The sequence below is a fragment of the Lethenteron reissneri genome, unplaced genomic scaffold (assembly GCF_015708825.2).
Source record: "Lethenteron reissneri isolate LAM-NWPU_2019-01 unplaced genomic scaffold, ASM1570882v1 scaffold_1931, whole genome shotgun sequence".
NCBI classification, from domain to species: Eukaryota; Metazoa; Chordata; class Hyperoartia; order Petromyzontiformes; family Petromyzontidae; genus Lethenteron; species Lethenteron reissneri.
The window spans coordinates 14,503-41,812 of record NW_026891698.1 but is presented as its reverse complement, the minus strand read 5'-3'; the positions used below and the strand labels follow the sequence as shown (position 1 = coordinate 41,812).

The 27,310-nt window shown below is 54.9% G+C and overlaps 1 protein-coding gene across 1 annotated transcript; it reads right to left on the bottom strand.

Annotated features, from left to right (window-relative positions):
* Positions 1–144: 144 nt before the first annotated feature.
* Positions 145–27,101, bottom strand: LOC133339602 (protein Jade-3-like). The gene is made up of 11 exons (XM_061547726.1): positions 26,590–27,101; positions 21,408–21,454; positions 20,179–20,647; positions 19,542–19,732; positions 15,292–15,503; positions 14,063–14,230; positions 11,831–11,947; positions 11,145–11,399; positions 8,907–9,191; positions 7,912–8,029; positions 145–3,864 (listed from the first exon to the last, which is right to left on the bottom strand). The coding sequence occupies exons 2-11, from the start codon at positions 21,448–21,450 to the stop codon at positions 2,975–2,977; spliced, it is 2,748 nt and encodes a 915-aa protein (XP_061403710.1). The 5' UTR covers positions 21,451–21,454; positions 26,590–27,101; the 3' UTR covers positions 145–2,974.
* Positions 27,102–27,310: the final 209 nt, after the last annotated feature.

Genomic DNA, 27,310 nt, shown 5'->3' with positions numbered 1-27,310 from the left:
AGCCTCCCACTCACCCACCCACTCAGCCTCCCGCCCACCCGCCCACTCAGCCGCCCGCCCACCCGCCCACTCAGCCGCCCACTCAGCCGCCCACCCACCCGCCCACTCAGCCGCCCGCCTGCCCACCCACCCCCTATCCCCTGGGCATGACTCAACCCCCAGCCAGACTCAAAGGCTGCGAAAGTTCCAACGCTGGAGAAAGTTCGCAAGGTGCCAGCGCCGTACGCGGTGCCGAGCTGTGCGGAGCTGTGCTGGGCGGTGCCGGCCAAGGAGAGAGAGACACACACGGAGAGTGCGGGGAGGGAGTAGAGAGAGTAGAGAGAGTTGAGGCCGTGACGTTCAATGCAAGGCTGAGAGAGAGCGAGAGTGGAGAGAGTGGGGAGAGTAGAGAGAGTGGGGAGAGAGAGTGGGGAGAGTAGAGAGAGTGGGGAGGGAGAGTGAGGAGAGAGTGGGGAGAGAGAGTGGGGAGAGAGAGTGGGGAGAGAGAGTGGGGAGAGAGAGTGGGGAGAGAGAGTGGGGAGAGAGAGTGGGGAGAGAGAGTGGGGAGAGAGAGTGGGGAGAGAGAGTGGGGAGAGAGAGTGGGGAGAGAGAGTGCAGCGAGGGGAGAGAGAGTGGGGAGAGAGAGTGGGGAGAGAGAGTGGGGAGAGAGAGTGCAGCGAGGGGAGAGAGAGTGGGGAGAGAGAGTGGGGAGAGAGAGTGGGGAGAGAGAGTGGGGAGAGAGAGTGGGGAGAGAGAGTGGGGAGAGAGAGTGCAGCGAGGGGAGAGAGAGTGGGGAGAGAGAGTGGGGAGAGAGAGTGGGGAGAGGGAGCGCGGCAGGGCACCACTTGGCTTGACTTCGCCTTTCCCCGATAACAAAAAGTAAAAACAACCTCGACCCTGCCTCCTCCTACCACCACCACCTCCTCCTACCACCAACACCACCACCTCCTACCACCACCACCACCTCCTCCTCCTCCTACCACCACCACCTCCTCCTCCTCCTACCACCACCTCCACCTCCTCCTACCACCACCTCCACCACCTCCTCCTCCTACCACCACCACCTCCTCCTCCTACCACCACCACCTCCTCCTCGGTCATCCGCGCACCACCGAGTCGCAATGTAGACGTCAAAACAAACCAAAGCGCTGAACAAAAAAGGAAAGTAAAAAGATGCACAACAGAACGGACGCCGCTACGCACCGCTCACCAACACCGCCACCGCTCACCGCCACCGCTCACCGCCACGGCGCCCGATCGCCGGCGGCGCGGTACAAATGCCAGTGCTTGTTATTCGCCGCGAGGGGAACGACGGACAACCTTCAAAACGTTTCCTCGTTTAGGATTAATAAGAATGAACAAACGGAGGGGAGGGGGGGGGGTGAAACACGAAAGGAGGGCGCACAAGTCAGAAGGAAGTCGCTCCGGAGGAGAGGGGGGCTTCAGAATAGCTTCGGAACTCATCTGATTTCTTCGGGATAAATAAAGATTCTGAAATGTAACCAATCAATGGACGGCAAGGGCAGAGGGAGAGAGAGTAAAGAGAAAGTATAGAGGAGAAAGAGGGAGGAGAGAGATTAGAGAGGGAGGAGAGAGAGGGGAGAGAGATGAGAGGGAGGAGGGAGGGAGGAGAGAGAGATGAGAGAGAGAGATGAGAGGGAGGAGGGAGGGAGGAGAGAGATGAGAGAGAGATGAGAGAGTGGGAGGAGAGAGATGAGAGAGTGGGAGGAGAGAGATGAGATGAGAGAGGGGGAGAGAGATGAGAGACAGAGGGAGAGAGATGAGAGAGTGGGAGGAGAGATGAGAGACAGAGGGGAGAGAGACGGGTGCGGTGGGGGAGGAGCAAGGCATGGGTCACGCGTGAAAATGTACAGAGCTCGCGACGCTTATAAATATATACTGGGCGTGCGTGCGATCTCGCGTGCGATCTCGTGAGTGATCTCGTGTGATCTTGTGTGTGATCGTGAGTGATCTCATGTGTGATCGTGAGTGATCTCGTGTGCAATCTCGTGCGTGATCTTGTGTGATCTCGTGTGTGATCGTGCCTGATCTTGCGTGATCTTGTGTGACCTTGTGTGATCTCGTGTGCAATCTTGTGCGTGATCTCGTGTGTGATCGTGCGTGATCTTGTGTGATCTCGTGTGCAATCTTGTGCGTGATCGTGGGAGAGCAACGAAGAACGATGCGACGCGCTGGAGCACGGGCGGGCAGAAGACGCACGGAGACGGGAGGGAGACGTCTACACAACCAGCCAGGGACCCCTAGACAAGCTGCCAGGGACCCCTAGACAACCAGCCAGGGACTCCTAGACAAGCAGCCAGGGACCCCTAGACAACCAGCCAGGGACTCCTAGACAAGCAGCCAGGGACCCCTAAACAACCAGCCAGGGACCCCTAGACAACCAGCCAGGGACTCCTAGACAAGCAGCCAGGGACTCCTAGACAACCAGCCAGGGACCCCTAGACAAGCAGCCAGGGACCCCTAGACAAGCAGCCAGGGACCCCTAGACAACCAGCCAGGGACCCCTAGACAAGCAGCCAGGGACCCCTAGACAACCAGCCAGGGACCCCTAGACAACCAGCCAGGGACCCCTAGACAACCAGCCAGGGACCCCTAGACAAGCAGCCAGGGACCCCTAGACAACCAGCCAGGGACCCCTAGACAAGCAGCCAGGGACCCCTAGACAACCAACCAGGGACCCCTAGACAAGCCAGCCAGGGAGCCCGACCCGAGCCAGTCAGAGAGCATTGTAGGGTTTTTCCACTGCACAAGCCGATCCCAGCCGAGGCGACTCCGCGGTGACTCCGTGCCCTCACCGCGTGGCGACCAACGACGTCTCGCGACACCGATGCCGGATTGGCCCCATCCCCCCCACCACCCCCTTGCCGCCGGCTCGGCGGTTACTACGGGAGGGTTGAACAGAACGAAACGGAGAGAGTGGCACGCGCACAGAGACAGAGAGGGGTGGGGGTGGGGCGACCGTCCCCGTGGCACCTCAGCTCACGAGCGAGTTGAGGAAGCGCGACATGGTCAGGTTCGTCTTGAGAGTGAACTTCATGGCCGACGTCGACGCAGCCGCCGCCGCCGGGGGCACCGTTTGCGACGGTGCCGTCCCCGGCGGCTGTCCGGCCTCCGCCCGCCGCCGGGATTTGACTCCCCCCCCTCCCTCGCCAACGTCAACAACAACAACGCCGGCGGCGGCGTCAGCGTCGGCGTCGCCGGCGGCGGCGGCGGTGGCTGGCGCCGGCCTCTTCCTCAGCACGCGCCCGTCGGCGAGCGGTGCCGGCCTCCTCGTCCTCCTCCTCTCCCCGTCGCCGTTCTCCGCTCGCTCCTCCAACTCCTCCTCCTCCTGCTCCTCCTGCTCCTCCTCCTGCTCCTCTTCGCCGTCGTCGTCCTCGTCTCCGGGAAGCTCGCTGGCGGCACCGGCAGAAGCCACCGGGCGGCACGGAGAGCGGGGAGGGGGGGCGGCACCGGCACCGCCGCGCACCCTCCGCTCGTCCACGCGGCTCACGCGCACGCACGGCACGGCGGTGGCGCCCCCCGGCAGCGCCAGCTTCACCATCGAGCCGTTGCAGCGACGGGCAATGCCGCCGTCACCACCGCCTCCACCGCCTCCCAGCTGCTGCTGCTGCTGCTGCTGATGCTGCTGCTGATGCTGCTGATGCTGCTGCTGATGCGGTGTGGGGGGGCGCCGCCCGTTGACGGTGTCGGGGCGACGGGGAGTGTCGGGGTGGGCGCCGGCGTGTTCAGACGCCGACGCCAACAAGGACGAGGAAGACGAAGAGGCGGGGGCGGCCGGCGCGGTCGATGATCGCTGGACGCACGCGCTGCTTGCGCTGCTTGCGCTGCTTGCGCTGCTTGCGGCGGCGCTGCTCGGGCTGGCGCCTGTGGTTCGGGGTGGTGGGAGAGATGGGAGAGTGGTGAGAGAGTGGTGAGAGTGGTGAGGGAGTAATGAGAGTGGTGACGGAGTGGTGAGAGAGTGGTGAGAGAGTGGTGAGAGAGTGGTGAGAGTGGTGAGGGAGTAGTGAGAGTGGTGAGGGAGTGGTGAGAGAGTGGTGAGGGAGTGGTGAGAGTGGTGAGAGAGTGGTGAGAGTGGTGAGAGTGGTGAGAGTGGTGAGGGAGTGGTGAGAGTGGTGACGGAGTGGTGAGAGAGTGGTGAGGGAGTGGTGAGAGTGGCGAGAGTGGTGAGAGAGTGGTGAGAGAGTGGTGAGAGTGTGGTGAGGGAGTGGCGGGCGAGTGGCGGGGGAGGTGAAGAGGTGTGGAAGAGGGAGTGGTTCGGGGTGGTGAGAGTGGTGAGGGAGTGGTGAGAGAGTGGTGAGGGAGTGGTGAGAGTGTGGTGAGGGAGTGGTGGGAGAGTGGTGGGGGAGTGGTGAGAGAGTGGTGAGAGAGTGGTGAGAGAGGGAGGTGTGGGGGAGGGTAACCATGAGGCTGAATCATCTCAGCAGCGCCTGTGCCCCAGAGACACCCAGACCCCCCCCAGGGCATTGAACCCAGGCTCCTTGGCAGGAGGACGGTGGTGGCGGTGGTGGCGGTGGTGGCGGCTCTGACCTGTGACCCCAATGCTGGAGCCCTGCCCCCCAGGGGTGGGAGCAGGGCGGCTCCTTGTCCCCATACAAGACAAAGGTCCCCCGTGTAGCCTCAACAGACCGTTGGGGAAAGTGCCGATAGCGAGTAGCCACCGATGAAGGCCGGCACGGCACACGAGGGGGGGGGGGTGGGTGGCCAGCAACCACGCTCGGCCGCCTTTGTCTCCCCAGTGGCGATGTTTACACGCCGCACCAGGTACTTATTTGAGGCTGAATCGACCTACGGGAGGCCCAGGACCAGTTCAGATAATCGTCACTGTTGTTGGCCGTGAGGGGGAATCGAACTCGGGTCTCTGCTGGGTTCGTAGCGCAGCGCTAACTGGTGCAGCACAGACACACACACATCGACACACACACAGACACACAAACACACACCGACACACACACACACCGACACAGACACACAAACACACCGACACACACACAGACACAAACACACACCGACACACACACAGACACACACACAGACACACAGACACACACAGACACACACAAACACACAGACACACACCGACACACACACACAGACACACACAAACACACACACAGACACACACAGACACACACACCGACACACAGACACACACACCGACACACAGACACACACAAACACACACCGACACACACACACACAAACACACACCGACACACAGACACAAAAACACACACCGACACGCACACTGACACACACACCGATCCACATACAACAACAACAACCGCCATTCGCCACTAAGAGGCGGTGACGTCACCACGACGCTTGTGCCAGGCCATGTGCACCTTGAGGCCACGTGAAGTGTCGAACGCCCGCTGGCGTGTTGGCCGTGAGCGGGAATCGAACCCGGGTCGCCGTGCTGTGCGCCGCGATTGGCTGGGAGATCTGAACTACGTCACCTGGTATGCAGGAGGTCGTGGGGTCAGCCCCGGCCCTGACACCTGTTGTAGATTTGGAGTTTGGGTTTGCGTGGGCCTATGGGGTCTCCAGATAAGTCTCGGTATGGGGAGTCTACGGGTCTGGTCTCTGTGTGAGTCTACGGGTCTCTGTGTGAGTCTACGGTCTGTGTGAGTCTACGGGTCTCTGTGTGAGTCTACGGGTCTCTGTGTGAGTCTACGGGTCTCTGTGTGAGTCTACGGGTCTCCAGATAAGTCTACGGGTCTCCAGATAAGTTTACGGGTCTCCAGATAAGTCTACGGGTCTCTGTGCGAGTCTATGGGTCTCTGAGTCTATGGGTCCTCTTTGTGAGTCTACGGGTCTCCGTGCGAGTCTACGGGTCTCCGTGCGAGTCTACGGGTCTCTGTGCGAGTCTACGGGTCTCTGTGCGAGTCTACGGGTCTCCGTGCGAGTCTACGGGTCTCCGTGCGAGTCTACGGGTCTCCGTGCGAGTCTACGGGTCTCCGTGCGAGTCTACGGGTCTCCGTGCGAGTCTACGGGTCTCCGTGCGAGTCTACGGGTCTCCGTGTGAGTCTACGGGTCTCTGTGCGAGTCTACGGGTCTCCGTGCGAGTCTACGGGTCTCCGTGCGAGTCTACGGGTCTCCGTGCGAGTCTACGGGTCTCTGTGCGAGTCTATGGGTCCCCTTTGCGAGTCTATGGGTCTCTGTGTGAGTCTATGGGTCTCTGTGTGACTATTGGTTTCTGTGTGAGTCTATGGGTCTCCGTGCGAGTCTACGGGTCTCCGTGCGAGTCTACGGGTCTCCGTGCGAGTCTACGGGTCTCTGTGTGAGTCTACGGGTCTCTGTGCGAGTCTACGGGTCTCCGTGCGAGTCTACGGGTCTCCGTGCGAGTCTACGGGTCTCTGTGCGAGTCTATGGGTCCTCTTTGCGAGTCTACGGGTCTCCGTGCGAGTCTACGGGTCTCTGTGTGAGTCTACGGGTCTCTGTGCGAGTCTACGGGTCTCCGTGCGAGTCTACGGGTCTCCGTGCGAGTCTACGGGTCTCTGTGCGAGTCTATGGGTCCTCTTTGCGAGTCTATGGGTCTCTGTGTGAGTCTATCGGTCTCTGTGCGAGTCTATGGGTCTCTGTGTGACTCTATTGGTTTCTGTGTGAGTCTACGGGTCTCTGTGCGAGTCTATGGGTCTCCGTGCGAGTCTACGGGTCTCCGTGCGAGTCTACGGGTCTCTGTGCGAGTCTACGGGTCTCTGTGCGAGTCTACGGGTCTCCGTGCGAGTCTACGGGTCTCCGTGCGAGTCTACGGGTCTCTGTGCGAGTCTATGGGTCCTCTTTGCGAGTCTATGGGTCTCTGTGTGAGTCTATCGGTCTCTGTGCGAGTCTATGGGTCTCTGTGTGACTCTATTGGTTTCTGTGTGAGTCTACGGGTCTCTGTGCGAGTCTATGGGTCTCCGTGCGAGTCTACGGGTCTCCGTGCGAGTCTACGGGTCTCTGTGCGAATCTATGGGTCTCTGTGTGAGTCAATGGGTCTCTGTGCGAGTCTATGAGTCTCGGTGTGACTCTATTGGTTTATGTGTGAGTCTATGGGTCTCTGTGTGAGTCTATGGGTCTCTGTGTAAGTCTATGGGTCTCTATGTGAGTCTATGGGTCTCTTTGCGAGTCTATGGGTCTCTGTGTGAGTCTATGGGTCTGTGTGAGTCTATGAGTCTCTGTGTGACTCTATTGGTTTCTGTGTGAGTCTATGGGTCTCTCTGCGAGTCTATGGATCTCCGAGTCTATAGGTCCTCTTTGTGAGTCTATGGGTCTCTTTGTGAGTCTATATGGGGGATCTTTGTCTTACCATATGTAGGGCTATTTTAATAAACACAATAGACAGGAAGGACAAGTTCAAAGGGCTCGCAAAATGCACATGCATAATGTACGTTGCCTCAGTCACCCCCCCAAGAGCGCAGAAGGGTGGACAACACATCAACGCGTAGAATGGAAATAATAAAATATAAATAAAACATAATAAAATAATAAAAATATATAAAACATAATAAAATATGTTATTATGTTATATTGATATTTTTATTATTTTATTATTTCCATTCTACGTGACTTTACCGAAAGAACCAAGAAGATGAATCCCTGCAGTCACGAAAGCTTTAAATCGAAGTGCTGTACTAGTGACGAATTGTCCACGTTCTGTTAACGTGACAACCCTGACTGGTTGGCCGTGTCGGGTGCTGGAGGGTTTTAACGACACAACATTTATATATTCACGCAGATCTGACCCACAAACCTCTACTATGGGGGCCTTTCCTGGCAAGATAAAACAGCGGAGTAAAAGCAGCGAGTAGCAACAGCGCCGACGAAGGCTGCCAGCACCGTGACGCACGAGGGGGTGGGTTGCCAGCACCACGCCCGGCCGTCTTTGTATCCCCCGGTGGAGGCAGGGGGGGGGGGTGGAAGTCGCCAAACCTGTGGCGGTGCCGGTCTCCAGCAGGCGCAGCTGAGTGTGGAAGACCTGCTCCAGGAGGCGCGTCAACGAGTTCTTGAGTTTCTCTCTCCGGGAGACCATGTAGCACAGGTTACGCACCTACACGCACGCACACAAAGACAAAGATCCCCCCTGTAGCCTCAACAGACTGTTGGGGAAAGTGCTGTTAGCGAGTAGGACCTACAAAGACAAAGATCCCCCGTGTAGCGAGAAATCTATGAAGGCCGGAACGATACACCGACACACACCAATCCACATACAACAACAACATCTGCCATTCGCCACTAAGTGGCGGTGACGTCACCACGACGCTTGTGCCAGGCCATGTGCACTTTGAGGCCACGTGAAGTATCGAACGCCCGCTGGCAGGAGGTCACGGGGCAGACCCAGCAGGTGCCATGGGTCGACTGACTGAGATGACAGAGATGACTGGCTGATGCACCACCTGTGCCCCCTACTGTACCAACTTGCTATGCTTTAGCCACCCGGAGCGCCGGGTGACCCACATACACACACACACCAACCCACATACGTAGACACACACACACTGACACAGACACACCGACACACACACCAACCCACATACATACACACACACTGACACAGACACACACACTGACACAGACACACACACTAACACAGACACACACACTGACACAGACACACACACCGACACATACACCGACCCACACACACACACTGACACACACACACACACTGACACACACACACCCCGACACACACCGACCCACACACACACACCGACCCACACAGACGCACACACTGACACTGACACACACTGACACACACACACTGACACTGACACAGACACACACTGACACACACACACACACTGACACAGACACACACTGACACACACACGCACACACTGACACACACACGCACACACTGACACACACACACACCGACACCCACACACACCGACACACACACACACACACCGACACCCACTCACCCGCTCCAGGTCTTGTCGCAGGTACATGAACATGCGCATGCGGCGGTAGAGGCTGTCCTCCGACGCCTCGGTGCCCCCCGCGCCGCCGCCGGCCCCCGAGCCGCCAGCGGCCCCCCCGGGCCCCGCCGTGGCGAGGGAGTCCGGGGGGGGGTCCATGAGCGGGCGAGAGAAGGAGGAGCGTCGCTTGAGCTTCCAGTACTGGAAGAGGAGGTCGACCGGAGCGTCGGGGAGACACAGAGACTGGGCCAGCTCCTCACCGGGACCCGCCAGCGAGAAGAACTCCTCCTGATGATACGGAGATACAGAGGCACACACGCACAGACACATGTACACAGAGACACACACAGACACATGTACACAGAGACACACACACACAGACACATGTACACAGAGACACACACACACAGACACATGTACACAGAGACACACACACACAGACACATGTACACAGAGACACACACGGACAGACACATGTACACAGAGACACACACGGACAGACACATGTACACAGAGACACACACGGACAGACACATGTACACAGAGACACACACATGTACACAGAGACACACACACAGAGACACACACATGTACACAGAGACACACACACAGACAGACACATGTACACAGAGACACACACACAGACAGACACATGTACACAGAGACACACACGGACAGACACATGTACACAGAGACACACAGACAGACACATGTACACAGAGACACACACACAGACAGACACATGTACACAGACGCACACGGACAGACACATGTACACAGAGACACACACACACATGTACACAGAGACACACACACACAGACACATGTACACAGAGACACACACACACAGACACATGTACATATATACACAGACACAAACACACACAGTGACACAAACACACACAACAACCGCCATTCGTCACTAAATGACGAACGCAAAGCAGCTTGGTGAGAAGGTGACAACAGTTGGTGCGATTATTCGCAAATGGAAGTAACACAAAAGAACTGTCAATCTCCCTCGGCCTGGGGCTCCATGCAAGATCTCACCTCGTGGAGTTGCAATGATCATGATAACGGTGAGGAATCAGCCCAGAACTACACAGGAGGATCTTGTCAATGATCTCAAGAAAGCTGGGACCAGTCACCAAGAAAACAGTTGGTAACACACTACGCCGTGAAGGACTGAAATCCTGCAGCGCCCGCAAGGTCCCCCTGCTCAAGAAAGCACATATACATGCCCGTCTGAAGTTTGCCAATGAACATCTGAATGATTCAGAGGACAACTGGATGAAAGTGTTGTGGTCAGATGAGACCAAAATGGAGCTCTTTGGCATCAACTCAACTCGCCGTGTTTGGAGGAGGAGGAATGCTGCCTATGAACTCAAGCACACCATCCCAACCGTCAAACATGGAGGTGGAAACATTATGCTTTGGGGGTGTTTTTCTGCTAAGGGGACCGGACAACTTCACCGCATCAAAGGGACGATGGACGGGGCCATGTACCGTCAAATCTTGGATGAGAACCTCCTTGCCTCAGCCAGGGCATTGAAAATGGGTCGTGGATGGGTATTCCAGCATGACAATGCCCCAAAACACACGGCCAAGGCAACAAAGGAGTGGCTCAAGAAGAAGCACATTAAGGTCCTGGAGTGGCCTAGCCAGTCTCCAGACCTTAATCCCATAGAAAATCTGTGGAGGGAGCTGAAGGTTCGAGTTGCCAAACGTCAGCCTCGAAACCTTAATGACTTGGAGAAGATCTGCAAAGAGGAGTGGGACAAAATCCCTCCTGAGATGTGTGCAAACCTGGTGGCCAACTACAAGAAACGTCTGACCTCTGTGATTGCCAACGAGGGTTTTGCCACCAAGTACTAAGTCATGTTTTGCAGAGGGGTCAAATACTTATTTCCCTCATTAAAATGCAAATCAATTCATAACATTTTGACATGCGCTTTTCTGGACTTTTTGTTGTTATTCTGTCTCACTGTTCAAATAAACCTACCATTAAAATTAAAGTCTGATCATTTCTTTGTCAATGGGCAAACATACAAAATCAGCAGGGGATCAAATACTTTTTTCCCTCACTGTATACACACACACAGATACACACACACACACATATACACACACAGAGATAGACACACACATACACACACACACACACAGATACACACACACACACACAGATATACACACACAGATACACACACAGAAACACAATGACAGGTGGCAATGACCTCCTACCTGCAGCTCCTGCAGCTTCTGCTTGCGAAGGCTGGTCTTCTCATCCTCAGTGGGACCACCACCACCACCTCCTCCTCCTCCCGCGTGGCTGCTCCGATGCTGCTGCTGCTGCTGCTGTGGCCGGCGCTTGCTGTGCTTGGAGCAGATGGAGCGGAATCGAACTTCCTCGCCCTCCTCCAGGGTGGTGCGCATCTCCAGGGCGTGCTCAAAGGCGCAGGTGACGTGGAACGCCGTGATGCAGCTCTTCACCGAGCACTGGGACCCAACGGAGACGCGCGGAGAGACTCAGCCTCACGTGAACACCCAACGGGGTTCACGCTCACTCACGTGAACACCCAACGGGGTTCACGCTCACTCACGTGAACACCCAACGGGGTTCACGCTCACTCACGTGAACACCCAACGGAGAGACTCTCAGCCTCACGTGAACACTCAACGAGGTGAACGCTCACTCACGTTAACACGCAACGGGGTGAACGCTCACCCACGTTAACACTTAGCAGCGTTAACACTCACACAGACACGCACGTTAACGCGCAGGCAGGCACTCACTCACTGGTGCCGCATGAACAGCAACGTAAAACGCACGGCCGATGCATCCACGCAGAGGGTCGTTGCGTTCACAGAGATGCCCGCCCCCCCCCGCACCCCCCCCGCACCCCCCCCGCACCCCCCCCCGCCCCCACCTGGATGCAGGCTCCGGTCTTGACGCGGCACAGAGAGCAGACGAGAGCCCAGCGGCTGGGCGGCACTTGGGAGATCTTCGTCACCGGCTCCATCCGCTCGGGGCAACCGATGCTCACCTGCGGGGGGTTGGCGGATCATGCGCGGATGGGAGGTGGAACTACCTTCGACGTGCGGGTGGACTAATCTCCATCTGTTCCATTTCACTCCCTTCCACCCCGTGGGTGGACTAATCTCCATCTGTTCCAGTGGTAGTGTGGTTGGTTGTGTGTTTGGTTGAGTTGTGTGGTTGCTTGAGTGGTAGTGTGTTTGGTGGTGGTGTGGTAGTGTTAGTGTGGTAGTGTGGTGGTAGTGTGGTAGTGTGGTGGGAGTGTGGTAGTGTGGTGGGAGTGTGGTAGTGTGGTGGTAGTGTGGTGGTAGTGTGGTAGTGTGGTAGTGTGGTAGTGTGGTGGTAGTGTGGTAGTTGTGGTGGTAGTGTGGTGGTAGTGTGGTAGTGTGGTGGTAGTGTTAGTGTGGTAGCGTGGTGGTAGTGTGGTGGTAGTGTGGTAGTGTGGTGGTAGTGTGGTAGTGTGGTGGTAAGTGTGGTAGTGTGGTTGGTAGTGTGGTGGAAGTGTGGTAGTGTGGTTGGTAGTGTGGTGGTAGTGTGGTTGGTAGTGTGGTGGTAGTGTGGTAGTGTTAGTGTGGTAGTGTGGTGGTAGTGTGGTTGGTAGTGTGGTAGTGTGATTAGTTAAGTGGTGGTAGTGTGGTTGGTTGAGTGGTGGTAGTGTGGTAGTGTTAGTGTGGTAGTGTGGTGGTAGTGTGGTTGGTAGTGTGGTGGTAGTGTGGTAGTGTGATTAGTTAAGTGGTGGTAGTGTGGTTGGTTGAGTGGTGGTAGTGTGGTAGTGTTAGTGTGGTAGTGTGGTAGGTAGTGTGGTAGGTAGTGTGGTAGTAGTGTGTTAGTGTGATTAGTTAAGTGGTGGTAGTGTGGTAGAGTGGTAGGTAGTGTGGTTGGTAGTGTGGTAGTGTGGTAGTGTGGTAGTAGTGTGTTAGTGTGATTAGTTAAGTGGTGGTAGTGTGGTAGTGTGGTAGTAGTGTGGTAGGTAGTGTGGTTGGTAGTGTGGTAGGTAGTGTGGTAGTGTGATTAGTTAAGTGGTGGTAGTGTGGTAGTGTGGTGGTAGTGTGGTTGGTTGAGTGGTGGTAGTGTGTTAGTGTGATTAGTTAAGTGGTGGTAGTGTGGTAGAGTGGTAGGTAGTGTGGTTGGTAGTGTGGTAGTGTGGTAGTAGTGTGTTAGTGTGATTAGTTAAGTGGTGGTAGTGTGGTAGTGTGGTAGTAGTGTGGTAGGTAGTGTGGTTGGTAGTGTGGTAGGTAGTGTGGTAGTGTGATTAGTTAAGTGGTGGTAGTGTGGTAGTGTGGTGGTAGTGTGGTGGTAGTGTGGTTGGTTGAGTGGTGGTAGTGTGTTAGTGTGATTAGTTAAGTGGTGGTAGTGTGGTTGTGTGGTAGTGTGGTTGGTAGTGTGGTAGGTAGTGTGGTAGAGTGGTAGGTAGTGTGGTTGGTAGTGTGGTTGGTAGTGTGGTTGGTAGTGTGGTTGGTAGTGTGGTTGGTAGTGTGGTAGTGTGGTAGTGTGATTAGTTAAGTGGTGGTAGTGTGGTTGTGTGGTTGGTAGTGTGGTAGGTAGTGTGGTAGTGTGGTAGGTAGTGTGGTTGGTAGTGTGGTTGTGTGGTAGTGTGGTTGGTAGTGTGGTAGGTAGTGTGGTAGTGTGGTAGTAGTGTGGTTGGTAGTGTGGTAGTGTGGTAGGTAGTGTGGTAGTGTGGTTGGTAGTGTGGTAGTGTGGTTGGTAGTGTGGTTGGTAGTGTGGTAGGTAGTGTGGTAGTGTGGTAGGTAGTGTGGTTGGTAGTGTGGTAGTGTGGTAGGTAGTGTGGTAGGTAGTGTGGTAGTGTGGTTGGTAGTGTGGTAGTGTGGTTGGTAGTGTGGTTGGTAGTGTGGTAGTGTGGTTGGTAGTGTGGTTGGTAGTGTGGTAGGTAGTGTGGTAGTGTGGTTGTGTGGTAGTGTGGTAGGTAGTGTGGTAGTGTGGTAGTGTGATTAGTTCAGTGGTGGTGTGTGGTAGTAGAGTGGTAGTGTAGTAGAGTGGTAGTGTGGTAGTAGAGTGGTAGTGTAGTAGAGTGGTAGTTTGGTTGGTTGTGTGGTTGTGTGGTAGGGTGGTAGTGTGATTAGTTGAGTGGTGGTGTGTGCTAGTGCGGTTGTGCGCAGACTCCCACCTCGGGTATCCAGAGGGCGCAGCTCACGTGTGCCCACTTGCTGCCGCTGCGCGTGGGCTTCATGGCGCCGCCCGTCTTGGGGCACAGCAGGCAGGCGGGGCGCACGCCCAGCGCGCACGAGCGGCACAGCCAGCTGCCCTCCGGCACCTTGAGGATGCCGTAGCAAGCCTGCACTCACCAGCCGGAGGGGCACGGGGGGTACACGGAAGGGCACGGGGGGCGTGAGACCGGAATGAGAGGGCTGTTGCACTCGCTCACTCCTCCCTGAGCCACTCGACAACAACAACAACAGGCGCCATTCGGTGACGTCACCGCGGCGCCCGTGCCTGGCCAAGTGTCAAAGGCTCGCTGCTGGCAGGAGGCCACGGGAGACCCAGCAGGTACCACGGGTTGACCCACTGAGATGATTACTGGCCGATGCACCACCTGTACCCCCCCTACTATGCCAGCTTGCTGCATTTTAGCCACCCGGCGCTCTGCTCGTTGTTGTGAGCGTGCTTCGTGAGCCTGCTCCAAAGTCACTCACTCAAGCATTCACCCACGAGCTCATCGACTTATCCTCTAAATCCACCCACCCTCACCTGGTAGACGCACACACTGCAGCGGTCACAGAACACCATCTCACTCACCTACTCACCCACCCACTCACTCAACCAGCCACTCATTCACTCACTCACCCACCCACCATCTAACCCACTCACTTATCCACCCACCCTCTGACCCACTCACCCACCCACTCATCCACCCACCCACTCAACCACCAACTCACTCACTCACCCACCCTCTAACCCACCCACCCACTCAACCACCCACTCACTCAACCAGCCACTCATTCACTCACTCAACCACCAACCATCTAACCCACTCCCTCATCCACCCACCCTATAATCCACTCACCCACCCACTCATCCTCCCACGCACCCACCCTCTAACCCACCCAACCACTCACTCAACCAGCCACTCACTCACTCACCCACCCACCATCTAACCCACTCACTCATCCACCCACCCTCTGATCGCCTCACCCACCCTCATCTGGTGGACACACACGTTGCAGCGGTCGCAAAACACCATTTCCCTCACCCACCCACTCACCCACCCACCCACCCGCCCACCCGCCCGCCCGCCCGCCCGCCCGCCCGCCCGCTCGCCCGCCCGCCCGCTCGCCCGCCCGCCCGCTCGCCCGCCCACCCACCCACTCACCCACTCACCCACCCACCCACGCTCACCTGGTGGACACACACGTTGCAGCGGTCGCAGAACACCATCTCGTTGGCCTCCTCGCAGTCGGGCGAGCGGCACACGTCGCACACCACGTCCTCGTCGTACTCGATGCCCAGGCCCTCCACCGTGTCCATGGCCACTGCCATGCGGTCCTCGCAGCGCCGCTCCAGACGCTCCATCACGCGCTCCGCCGCGGCCTCGTCCACGCGCGGCTCCCCTGCCGGGTCAAAGGTCACCCCCCCGCCCGCGTAGCCATCATGCAACCGCCGGTTGTGGGGGGGGGGGGGGGGGGGGCGGCACCGCCACCACCGCGCCCCGGCCGCCCTGATCTTCGCGGAGGAGATGTTGAGTACGCTAACGCACCGGTCGGCCGGCACAGGTACGGTGAAACTTCGTCCCCTGGCCAAACCCCATTTGGCGGAGCCAGGAGATTTAATCTTTACCCTCGGGGCTCCTCCAGAAACAACAAAAAGCCACTGCGGGTGGCCACGTGGAATGTTCGAACGCTCACTGCGGAGGAGAGGATGCCACTCATCTATCGGGAGCTGGACCGGTACCGCCTGGATCTTTGTGGCATTCAGGAGGTCCGGTGGACCGGCTCTGGCTCCTGCCACCATAAGGGGTGGACAGTCCTCTACCCAGGGCAGGAGACTGCCAAACAACAGGGAGTGGCTCTTCTTCTGAACAAAAGAATTAAGAGGGCATGGGAACGTGGTGGTGAGGTGTGGGAAGCTGTAAGCCCCAGGCTACTTTGGGCTCGCCTTCCATTCAACCAGAGGCGAGGAGTGGTGGTCGTGGTTACTTATGCCCCCACCGAAGACGAACATCCGTGGAGGAACGCAGGCAAGGCCGATGAGTCAGATGCCTTCTATGACCTCCTGTCACAGATGCTGGCTAAAGTGGCCCCTCGGGATAGAGTCATCTTGTTGGGTGACTTCAATGCACGAGTTGGTCATGATGCTGGCACCTGGTCTGGAGTGATTGGAAGGTATGGGCCAGATCAGCTCAATAACAACGGTAGGAGGCTGCTAGATTTTTTTGCAGCCCATGGGCTTGTAATTACCAACATGCTCTTCCGGCATCGGCGCATCCACATAACATCATGGATGCATGCCGGGTCCAAGCAAGAACATCTGCTGGACTACGTAGTGACGGAACAGCGGATGCGGGCCCATGTCCTTGACACCAGGACCTACCGTGGAGCTGATCTGCCCTCTGACCATCGACTTGTCATCTGTAAGATGCGCCTGCCATTCTTCCACTCCGGTGGCCTGGTCTCAGCTAGCTGATGAAAATTGCAGGCGAGAATTTCATCATCGCTTACGGCTGGGGTTGGCATCGTCCCCTACTCCTCCAGATGTCGAGGGTAAATGGGCGAGGTTTAGGAGTGTGACTCAGGCAGCTGCAATGGCTGCTTTGGGTACACGTTCCAGACCTCCCCAGATACCCTGGCTGACAGGAGGTGTTCAGGATGGCTGAGAAAAAGCGACAGGCCCACTCGAATTGTCTACAGCATCCCACGTCAGAGAACGAGGAGGCTTACCGCAGCCTTCGCTCGGAGGTTCGGAGAGCTGTGAGGCGATCACAAATCCTTATTTAACTCCATCAAAACAGTTACCTGCAGCGCCACACCTATTACCATCATTAGGGGAAAAAACAGTGATCCAATCTCCGACCCCCAGAAACAGGTTTGCAGATTTGCTGAGCATTTCTGTGAAGTCCTAGGGGAGGGTAAATCCCTCGACATGGAAAACATCGTGGGACAAAGTGGGGATGACCCTGCTGGGGCTGCGGTGCCTCAAATATTGGAGGAAGAAGTCACCCCCTGTGAGTGGCTAGCTGAGGTGCCATCTGTTGAGGAAGAACTTAAGGCGATCCAGAGTCTGAGACCAGGAAAGGCACTGAGCAGAGATGGTCTCCCAAGCGAAATGCTGAGGGAGGGTGGCGTTTGTGCACAGACTGCCCTACATGACATCATAACAGTCTGGACCACTGGATTGGAACAATTACAGGGGCATTTCACTCGTCAGTGTGCCGGGAAAGGTCCTGGCGAGGATTATTCAACATCGCCTTGCCAAGCACGCTGAGGAGAGGCTTGCTGAGCCTCAATGTGGTTTCAGGAAAGGGCGGCCCTGCACAGATGCCATATTTTCTCGCCACTTGCTACAGCAGAGGTGTAGGGAATTCCAACAAGACCTACATCTCTGCTTTATTCACCTGGTCAAGGCCTATGATACCATCAGTAGGCCTGGGCTCTGGGTTGTTCTCCATGCTTTCGGAGTCCCTGACCCTCTGCTCACGATCATTAAGGACCTTCATGATGGTGAGCGGGCCCGGGTAAAACTACGTGGCCGGGAGTCGGAGCCATTTCCTGTTCACCTTGGGGTGCGACAGGGATGTCCTCTGGCTCCCACATTCAACATCTTTTTCGACCACGTAGTTCATGAAGCCTTTGATGGCTGTACCAGAGGAATTTCCATCTGGTACAGATACAAAGAGAGGCTGATTGATGCCCGGGTGCGATCAAGGGATGGCTCCTTATTGGTCAACCACGTCATGTATGCCGATGATCTGGTAATTGCCGCTCAATCAGAGGAGGAGTTGGAGGCGCTGCTGCTGAAAATGGAGCGTGCCTCTAAGAGGTGGGGCCTTACCATCAGCCCCTCCAAAACTAAGCACCTGCCTGGGTATTTTGTACCATCGGGCAACCCACCACCACAACTCCCAATCGGTGATGGGGCAGTTGTAGAGAGAGTGGAGAGTTTCCCATACCTGGGCAGTGTGCTCATGACCGGCTCCGGTTTGACAGCAGAGGTCTCAAAATCAGTCGAGCGGCATTATCTTTTTATCGGTTGCGTAACGCTGTGTGGAAGCTACCTGGTCTGTCGCTCCTCACGAAGCGTCAAGTCTTCTCGGCCACGGTCATTCCCTCCCTTCTCTACACTTGCAAAACATGGACCCCCCTAATGGAGCATCTTCGCCGGTTGGAAACATTCAGGCTGGCCTGCCTACAATCCATCCTGGGTTTAACCAGGCTGGATTGTGAGAGCTCACAAATCCTTGAAAGATCTGGGCATAGTCCCATCGGTGAGCTCCTCTGGCAGGCAAGGCTGCGTTGGCTGGGTCATGTAGCCTGCATGCCCAGTCACCACATGCCTAAACAGCTTTTGTTCGGCCGGATAGAGGGAACTAAACGGGCGCGGCACGGGCTAGAGAAGAGATGGAGTGATGTGGTGATGTGGTACAGGAGGACGTGGAGCTGAGTGGACTTGCCGATGACTGGTACCAGCGGTGTCAAGATCGGCCTCTGTGGAGGAGGCTCGTGAAATACGCTGCTACTGGCCAGTTGGAGGCAGTCGCCCTCCAACAACAACGGAGGGCGGAGGAGCGACGCTCACAACAACGAGCGGAGCGCCGGGTGGCTAAAGCACAGCAAGTTGGCACAGTAGGGGGCACGGGTGGTGCATCAGCCACTCATCTCGGTCATCTCAGTCAGTAGACCCGTGGCACCTGGGTCTGCCCCGTGACCTCCTGCCAGCGGGCGTTCGACACTTCACGTGGACTCAAGGTGCACATAGCCTGGCACAAGCGTCGTGGTGACGTCACCGCCACTTTGTGGCGAATGGCGGTTGTTGTTGTTGTGTGTATGTACGAGTGTGTGTGTATATGTACGAGTGTGTGTCTCTGTACGTAGTGTAGATGTTAGCGCGCTGCACTACGAACCTGGCGACCCCGGGTTCGATTCCCGCTCACGGCAAACACCAGTGACGATTATCTGAACCAGTCCTGGGCCTCCCCTAGGTCGACTCAGCCTCAAATGAGTACCTGGTGCGGTGTGTAAACATCGCCGTTAGGGAGACAAAGGCGGTCGGGCGTGGTGCTGGCCACCCACCCCCTCGTGTACCGTTCCGGCCTTCATAGGTGCTCGCTAACAGCACTTGCCCCTACAGTCTGTTAAGGCTATACGGGGGATCTTTGTCTTTGTCTCTGTACGTGTCTCTGTTTACGTGGCCTTAACGTGCCCATAGCCTGGCGCAAGCGCCGTGATGTCACCACCGCTTAGTGGCGATTGTTTTTGTGTATATGTACGAGTGTGTGTGTCTCTGTACGTGTGTGTGTCTCTGTAGGAGTGTGTGTCTCTATTTATGTGGCCTTAACGTGGCCATAAGCCTGGCGCAAGCGCCGTGGTGATGTCACCACCACTTAGTGGCGAATGGCGGTTGTTGTTGTTGTTGTGTGTGTAGACCCCACACACCCATGCGCTGGAGTTCGCGGTTGGCCATCTGTAGCCAGGAGAGGTCGGTGTCGTCCAGGTCGTAGTGGCAGGTCGCCTGGATGAGCGAACGCAGGTCGGCGTAGCCGGGTGTTGGAGACTCCAGGTCCGACATCTGGATGTACTTCCTGGTCCGTGCAAACGTCACGGCCTTCTCGCGCTCCGCCAGTATCCTGGGGCGAGAAACGGGGAGGGGGGGGGGGAGCATGAGAAGAGACGCACGGGGGAGGAGACGCACGGGAGAGGAGACGCACGGGGGAGACGCGTGAAAGGAGAGCGAAAACGGGGGGGGAGACGCGGGGGAGGTGAGCGGAGACACAGGGGGGAGACACGGGAAGGGTGGGGGGAGATGCGGGGAAGGCGATGGGAGACACGGGGGAGACGCGGGGACGGTGAGCGGAGACACGGAAAAGAGACACGGGCCAGGAGGGGACGGGGAGGGGGTGGGGCGGGGGTGGGGAGGGGGTGGGGAGGGGGTGGGGCGGGGGTGGGGAGGGGGTGGGGAGGGGGTGGGGCGGGGGCGGGGAGGGGGTGGGGCGGGGAGGGGGAGAGGAGGGGGCGGGGAGGGGGCGGGGAGGGGGAGGGGGCGAGGAGGGGGCGGGGAGGGGGGGGCTGTCACCTGACGCTGGGCTCTGGGTAGTCGTGCTCGCTGCACACAGGCACCTGCACTCCCTTCTCCCACTCGGGCTTCCAGGCGTCCGCCATGACGTAATACTCGCCGGGGCCCAGCTGTGCCGAGTCCGGCACCTTCATGGCGCTGATGAGGTCCTTGCGGTAAACCTCCGCCGGGCGGTGAGACGAAGATGACGACGGCGTTGGTGGCGGCGGTGGCAACGGCGATGTCACCGTCGCCACGGCCACCGACGACGATGACGACGTCGCCGATGGCGTCATCGTCGCTGCTGCTGCGGCGATGGCGGCCGACGATGCCGATGAGAATCGGTGCGATCGTGATTTTAGTTGAGGCTGCTGCTGCTGCTGAGGAGGGTGAGGAGGGTGAGGAGGGTGATGTTGGTGAGGGTGATGCTGTTGCTGCTTGGAAGAGGACGATGAGGGCGGTGGTGGCCAAGAGGGAACAGTGGCAGCACCTGCGTACAGGGGATACAAACGCGGACAGACAGATGCAGTCGACACAGATCCCCCCGCGTAGCCTCAACAGACCGTTTGGGCGAGCGCTGTTAGCAGCAGCAGCACGATGAGTGGCGTGATCGGCACCACGCCACTCCTGGCTAGCACCACACCCTTCCTGGCCGCCTTTGTCTCCCCAGTGCTGATGTTTCATTCACAGACCCACATACCCAGGAAGTAATTTCAGGCTAAGTTGACATAGGGGGTGGCTCGTCAAGGGTTCAGATATTCTATGAGACATCTCCTTTACCAGTGGCAAAATATAGTAGTAGGTTTTTACCCTTTCAACTGGTACAAAAACTGACACCTTTATACAAGGCATCATGTTTGCAATAAACACAACACAAGCAGTCAAAATGCAAACAAAAAGAAACAACTCTGATGATGATGATAATGATATGCACTGTCCTTGAAGTTGATTGGTCCACACCCGAGGCTCTAAGAAAAGCTGACTCGCTGCGTTTTAGCCGCTCGGCACGTTCACTCGGCCCCACGTCATCTTGCACCGCATCGGGGGCCCCCCCCCCTCTCCTTCAGCCGGCACCGCGCCCGTTCAGCCCCCTCCATCCGGCAAAAAAAGACCCAAGCTGCGCGGGGCAGCGTGCGGCGGGTTGGCGTGCGGGCCACGCGATCCGGACAAACGCAGCCTCCTCCGCGTCACGAAGCCGCCTCGACTAAAAGCAGGACTCCCACGAGCGGAGGGGAGAAGCGCTCACTCACCGTCCGACTCGTCACTCGAACAGGAATTCCTGCCCTTCTTCATGGTGCTGCAAACGCACGCACAGAGAGAGACACACACAAGACACACGCACACAGAGAGAGAGACACACACACACACAGAGAGACACACACACACAAGACACACACACACAGAGAGAGACACACACACACACAAGACACACGCACGCCGTTGTCAATCTTGATTTGAAGCTTTCGTGACTGCAGGAATCCATACTCTTTGGTTTATTCGGTAAAGTCACGTAGGTAGACAAAATAATACATCACGACGTTTCGATCGCCACACAAGCAATCGTCTACCTACGTGACTTTACCGAAAGAACCAAAGAGTCGTCGTCGTCGTCATCACACCGGCGAAATGTCGCCAGCTACTCGAAATGTAAATGTTGCCGTGGGTTCACTCTCCGACAAAAGACAAAGATCCCCCGTGTAGCCTTTAATAAACTGTTGGGGCAAGTGCTATTAGCGAGTAGCAACCTATGGAAGGCTGGTACTGTGGAACACAAGGGGGTGGGTGGCCAGCGTCACGCCCGGTCGCCTTTGCCTCCCCCAATGGCGATGTTTTTCTGTACCGTACCAGGTACTCATTTGAGGCCGAGTCGACCAAGAGGAGACCCAGGACCAGTTCAAGTAATCGTCACCGGTGTTGGCCGTGAGCGGGAATCGAACCCGGGTCGCCAGGTTCGTAGTGCAGGGCGCTAACCGCTCAACAACCGCTCCGCACTCAACTACCGCTCCGCACTCACTCTCAAACACACACCGGTTAGTGGTGACCTCGTAATTCATTGTACACGCTTTGTTGACTTGACGAACCTTACCAAGTGGCCGTGTCGGGTGGCGGCGGGTTTAACGACACGTTTACATTTGCACGATCTAACCCAAAAACCTCGACTATGGATAAGATTGGTCGCGAAAGCCTCCTCCTACTACTACGTGTTAAACTGAGCATCGATCATTCAATATTTGCCGCGTCCCAGTCCGTTCTCACCAACGACAGCGGCAGCAGCAATATGCCCCTGGGGCTGCTCGATGCCCAGTGCGGAGCGCTGCTGCTACTGCTCACGACGAGAGGGCTTCAACAGAGGACAGCTTGCCGAGTGTTTGTTATTCCTGCGTTGAAGGAGCGCAGAGACGACAGTGGTCGCTATATGGCGCCTAAACTTACACTGCCCTGAGACTCGACACCCAGTCAAGCCCACTGGGTTCATTCTAGATTTGAAGCTTTCGTAACTGCAAGGATTCATACTCTTTGGTTTCTTCGGTAAAGTCACGTAGGTAAGAAAAAAAATAAATGAAAACAACTAAATTTAATCACGACGTTTCGGGCGCAACACAAGCGTCCTTGTCTAAGAGATGGCTGTGACGAGAAATTATATAGTCGTTGAGGATGGAGGGAGGGGCCCCTGCATCACAAAGCTTCAGTTTGAACTCCATGCGTTGCCTCCCAGCGCCCCCCCCTGTGCCTCACATCGTTGCCTCCCAGTCCACTGCCCGCCCCACACTATCCATGGCCCCTCCCCTCCCTCCATCTCCCGCGACTGTATAATTCCTCGTCACAACCATCTCTTAGACACACTGAAGCGGTTGTGCTTTCACTACGTTGTCCCCACCTGAAGAAGGACGCTTATGATTGAATTTAGTTGTTTTCATTTATTTTATTTTTTTACCCACTGGGATAATGTCACCCAGACACAACGTGGTTTGAACCCGGGACGTTAGCTATACCAACTCAGTGTGTCTCTGACACGACCATTATGAACCTACGGAGAGAGACACCCAGACACAACGTGGTTTGAACCAGGGACACGAGTTACACCAACTCAGGGTGTCTCTGACACGACCATTATGAAGTTACGGAGAGAAACACCCAGACACAACGTGGCTTGAACCCGGGACGTCAGCTACACCAACTCAGTGTGTCTCTGACACGGCCATTATGAACCTACGGAGAAAGACACCCAGACACAACGTGGCTTGAATCCGGGACGTCAGCTACACCAGCTCAGGGTGTCTCTGTTGGCATAGTACTGGATTAGTTTTATCAGTACCATAGATTCAAACTGCATTTAAAACACACACACACACGCTCTCCGATGCATCCAATACAAATAACTTCGCATTAATATTCTTTGGGTTTTTCGGTAAAGTCACGTAGATAGGTTCAAAGAAAATAACAAAAAATAACAAAAAACTATGACGTTTTCATCGCAACACAAGCGGGTTTTTTCCCCGATGACAAACGTGTTGCATCTTCTTCTACGTGACTTTACCGAAAGAACCAAGAAGATGAATCCCTGCAGTCACGAAAGCTTTAAATCGAAACGTGTTGCAATCGAAACGTCGTAGTTTTCGTTATTTTATTTGAATCTACCTAAGTAACTTTACCGAAAGACCCAAAGAATATTAATTTCTGCAGTCACGAAAGCTTTAAGTCAAGATTTCACTTCGCATTAAGTGTATATAAGCTCAGGCATGTATGAAGGTCCAATCGCATCATCCACACCATACAAACGATCGCTGTCGGTCCAACTGATCGACTGCACCAAGTAAGCTTCTTCTGTACAAACCTCTACAGTCTTCTTGGTTCTTTCGGTAAAGTCACGTAGAAGGGAAATAATAAAATAATTAAAATAAAACATAATAAAATAATTCTCACGACGTTTCGGCCACAACGCAAGCAGCCGTCCTCATGTGAAGAACAGGTCTGTCGGGAAGACAGCGTCTGAATGAAACACCCCAGGCTTGGAGCGTATATTTAAGCTGGGTTGGAGGGGGAAGAGCGCCTTGACAAAATAATTTGCATATCAAGAGGAATTTAGCATATTTATGGGAAATGCAGATATGGGATTAGTACTACTTGTGAAAAGCGTAGGAGGTGGGCGGAGGGTTTCAAAGTCATATTATGCCTGTGCATTATGCAGGATTAGCAGCATCAAAGGGAGGGGATAGGGGTAGCATTAATAATAGAGTGTTTGCAACCCACAGACACGACATTGTAAACACTAGTTAACACGAGCACATGCTCGCATTATAAAGTACGAACATTAGCACACGCAACACCAAACAATGCTTTCCCTTTGACGATCGTAACCCCGAGCTGGTCACAACACTCACGGCTCTGCTTTCTCTCTGGAAAGCATTCAAATTACCCAATGGGAAAGTCTCTCCAATGCTGGATGAAGGCTTCCCTCCCCTACCTGTCGGGAAGACAACTCTATGTGCTCAGCTCGCTCCTCTCCCTCAAGGAAATCTCAATCCGAGGTTTGTTCGCTCCATCTCCTCCTAATCCTCCTCCACCAAAGATCCCCCCCCCCCCCCATGTTGCCCGAACAGACTGTTGTGGGTTTACTCTCCAACACACACAGATTGTAAATGTTGTGGGTTTACTCTCCAACACACACACAGATTGTAAATGTTGTGGGTTTACTCTCCAACACACACACATGTTGTAAATGTTGTGGGTTTACACTCCAACACACACACAGATTGTAAATGTTGTGGGTTTACTCTCCAACACACACACAGATTGTAAATGTTGTGGGTTTACTCTCCAACACACACACAGATTGTAAATGTTGTGGGTTTACTCTCCAACACACACAGATTGTAATTGTTGTGGGTTTACTCTCCAACACACACACATGTTGTAAATGTTGTGGGTTTACTCTCCAACACACACACAGATTGTAAATGTTGTGGGTTTACTCTCCAACACACACAGATTGTAATTGTTGTGGGTTTACACTCCAACACACACACAGAGTGTAAATGTTGTGGGTTTACTCTCCAACACACACAGATTGTAAATGGTGTGGGTTTACTCTCCAACACACACATGTTGTAAATGTTGTGGGTTTACTCTCCAACACACACACAGAGTATAAATGTTGTGGGTTTACTCTCAAACACACACACAGATTGTAAATGTTGTGGGTTTACTCTCCAACACACACACAGATTGTAAATGTTGTGGGTTTACTCTCAAACACACACACAGATTGTAAATGTTGTGGGTTTACTCTCAAACACACACACAGATTGTAAATGTTGTGGGTTTACTCTCAAACACACACACAGATTGTAAATGTTGTGGGTTTACTCTCAAACACACACACAGATTGTAAATGTTGTGGGTTTACTCTCAAACACACACACAGATTGTAAATGTTGTGGGTTTACTCTCAAACACACACACAGATTGTAAATGTTGTGGGTTTACTCTGCAACACACACACAGATTGTAAATGTTGTGGGTTTACTCTCAAACACACACACAGATTGTAAATGTTGTGGGTTTAATCTCCAACACACACAGATTGTAAATGTTGTGGGTTTACTCTCCAACACACACAGATTGTAATTGTTGTGGGTTTACTCTCCAACACACACAGATTGTCAATGTTGTGGGTTTACTCTGCAACACACACAGATTGTAATTGTTGTGGGTTTACTCTGCAACACACACAGATTGTCAATGTTGTGGGTTTACTCTCCAACACACACAGATTGTAATTGTTGTGGGTTTACTCTGCAACACACACAGATTGTCAATGTTGTGGGTTTACTCTCCAACACACAGATTGTAAATGTTGTGGGTTTACTCTGCAACACACACACAGATTGTAAATGTTGTGGGTTTACTCTCCAACACACACACAGATTGTTATTGTTGTGGGTTTACTCTCCAACACACACACAGATTGTAAATGTTGTGGGTTTACTCTCCAACACACACACAGATTGTAAATGTTGTGGGTTTACTCTCCAACACACACACATGTTGTAAATGTTGTGGGTTTACTCTCCAACACACACACAGATTGTAAATGTTGTGGGTTTACTCTCCAACACACACACAGATTGTCAATGTTGTGGGTTTACTCTCCAACACATACACATGTTGTAAATGTTGTGGGTTTACTCTCCAACACACACACAGATTGTCAATGTTGTGGGTTTACTCTGCAATACATCATTGTGCTGTACAAGTAACGAATTTGCACGTTCTGTTGACGTGACACAAACCGTACGAATTGTCTGTGTCGGGTGAAGGCGAAGTTATATTTACGCGATCTCCCCCCACCAAGAAGCAACCTATATAATGTATGATATTGGTCGCGAAAGCCTCCTCCCGCTGTTAAAGCCACGAGTTGTAGACGTTTACCTGCTCGAGGCCTCTCCTCACGGGCTGCTGCACGGAATTCGCTGCTGCGGCAGCGGCGGCGGCGGCGTTGACAGCATCGCAGCTGACGCCCGCGGCTTTCTATCGCCGTCACCACCTCGCGCACTCTCCTCCTCGCTAACCTCCTCGCCGCTGTCGTCGTCGTTGTCGCTACACAGAGGGTGCTTTAAAAACACACAACATCGACTAGAGTGTCGAGAATTGTGTGAGGCTGAGGCGGTGGCCTAGCGCAGCGGGCAAGTCGAGCGCGGCCTACACCGCGCAGGCTTCTTCGCGCCGTCCGCTCTCGGCTGACGGGGTGGGGGGAGAAGCCAGAGAAGTCTTCGCCTGGTCCCTGCGAAGAGGGCGCGGGGCTCGGCTTGGTGGCGGGTTGACGACGAGGTGGAGGTGGAGGAGGTGACACGGAGGGGGGTGACGAGGCGGTGGTGATGGTGGAGGTGGCGGGAAAAGCGCGCCAACAACAAAAAGTGGTCGCCTCAGCGGTGGCGCGGCGCCATGGCGGTGACGTCACGCGCCATATAAGGGCATCGGCAGTTTGACCGTTTTATATTTATTTGTTTAGATTTCATATTTTTTAGTTTATATTTTTATATTTCCATGTACAGTATTAGTTTACAATTTACGTTTTTATATTTATTAGATTTTTTTATCTTATATTTTGTATTTCTTAATTTATATACATTTAATCAGCTTATACTGTATT

Coding starts and splice junctions, on each gene's coding strand:
- LOC133339602 (XM_061547726.1), bottom strand. CDS start 21,450: ATGAAGAAGGGCAGGAATTCCTGTTCGAGTGACGAGTCGGACG. Junction 19,733..20,178: donor TACCCAGAGCCCAGCGTCAG/GTGACAGCCCCC, acceptor TTCTCGCCCCAG/GATACTGGCGGAGCGCGAGA. Junction 15,504..19,541: donor CCGCGAACTCCAGCGCATGG/GTGTGTGGGGTC, acceptor TTGACCCGGCAG/GGGAGCCGCGCGTGGACGAG.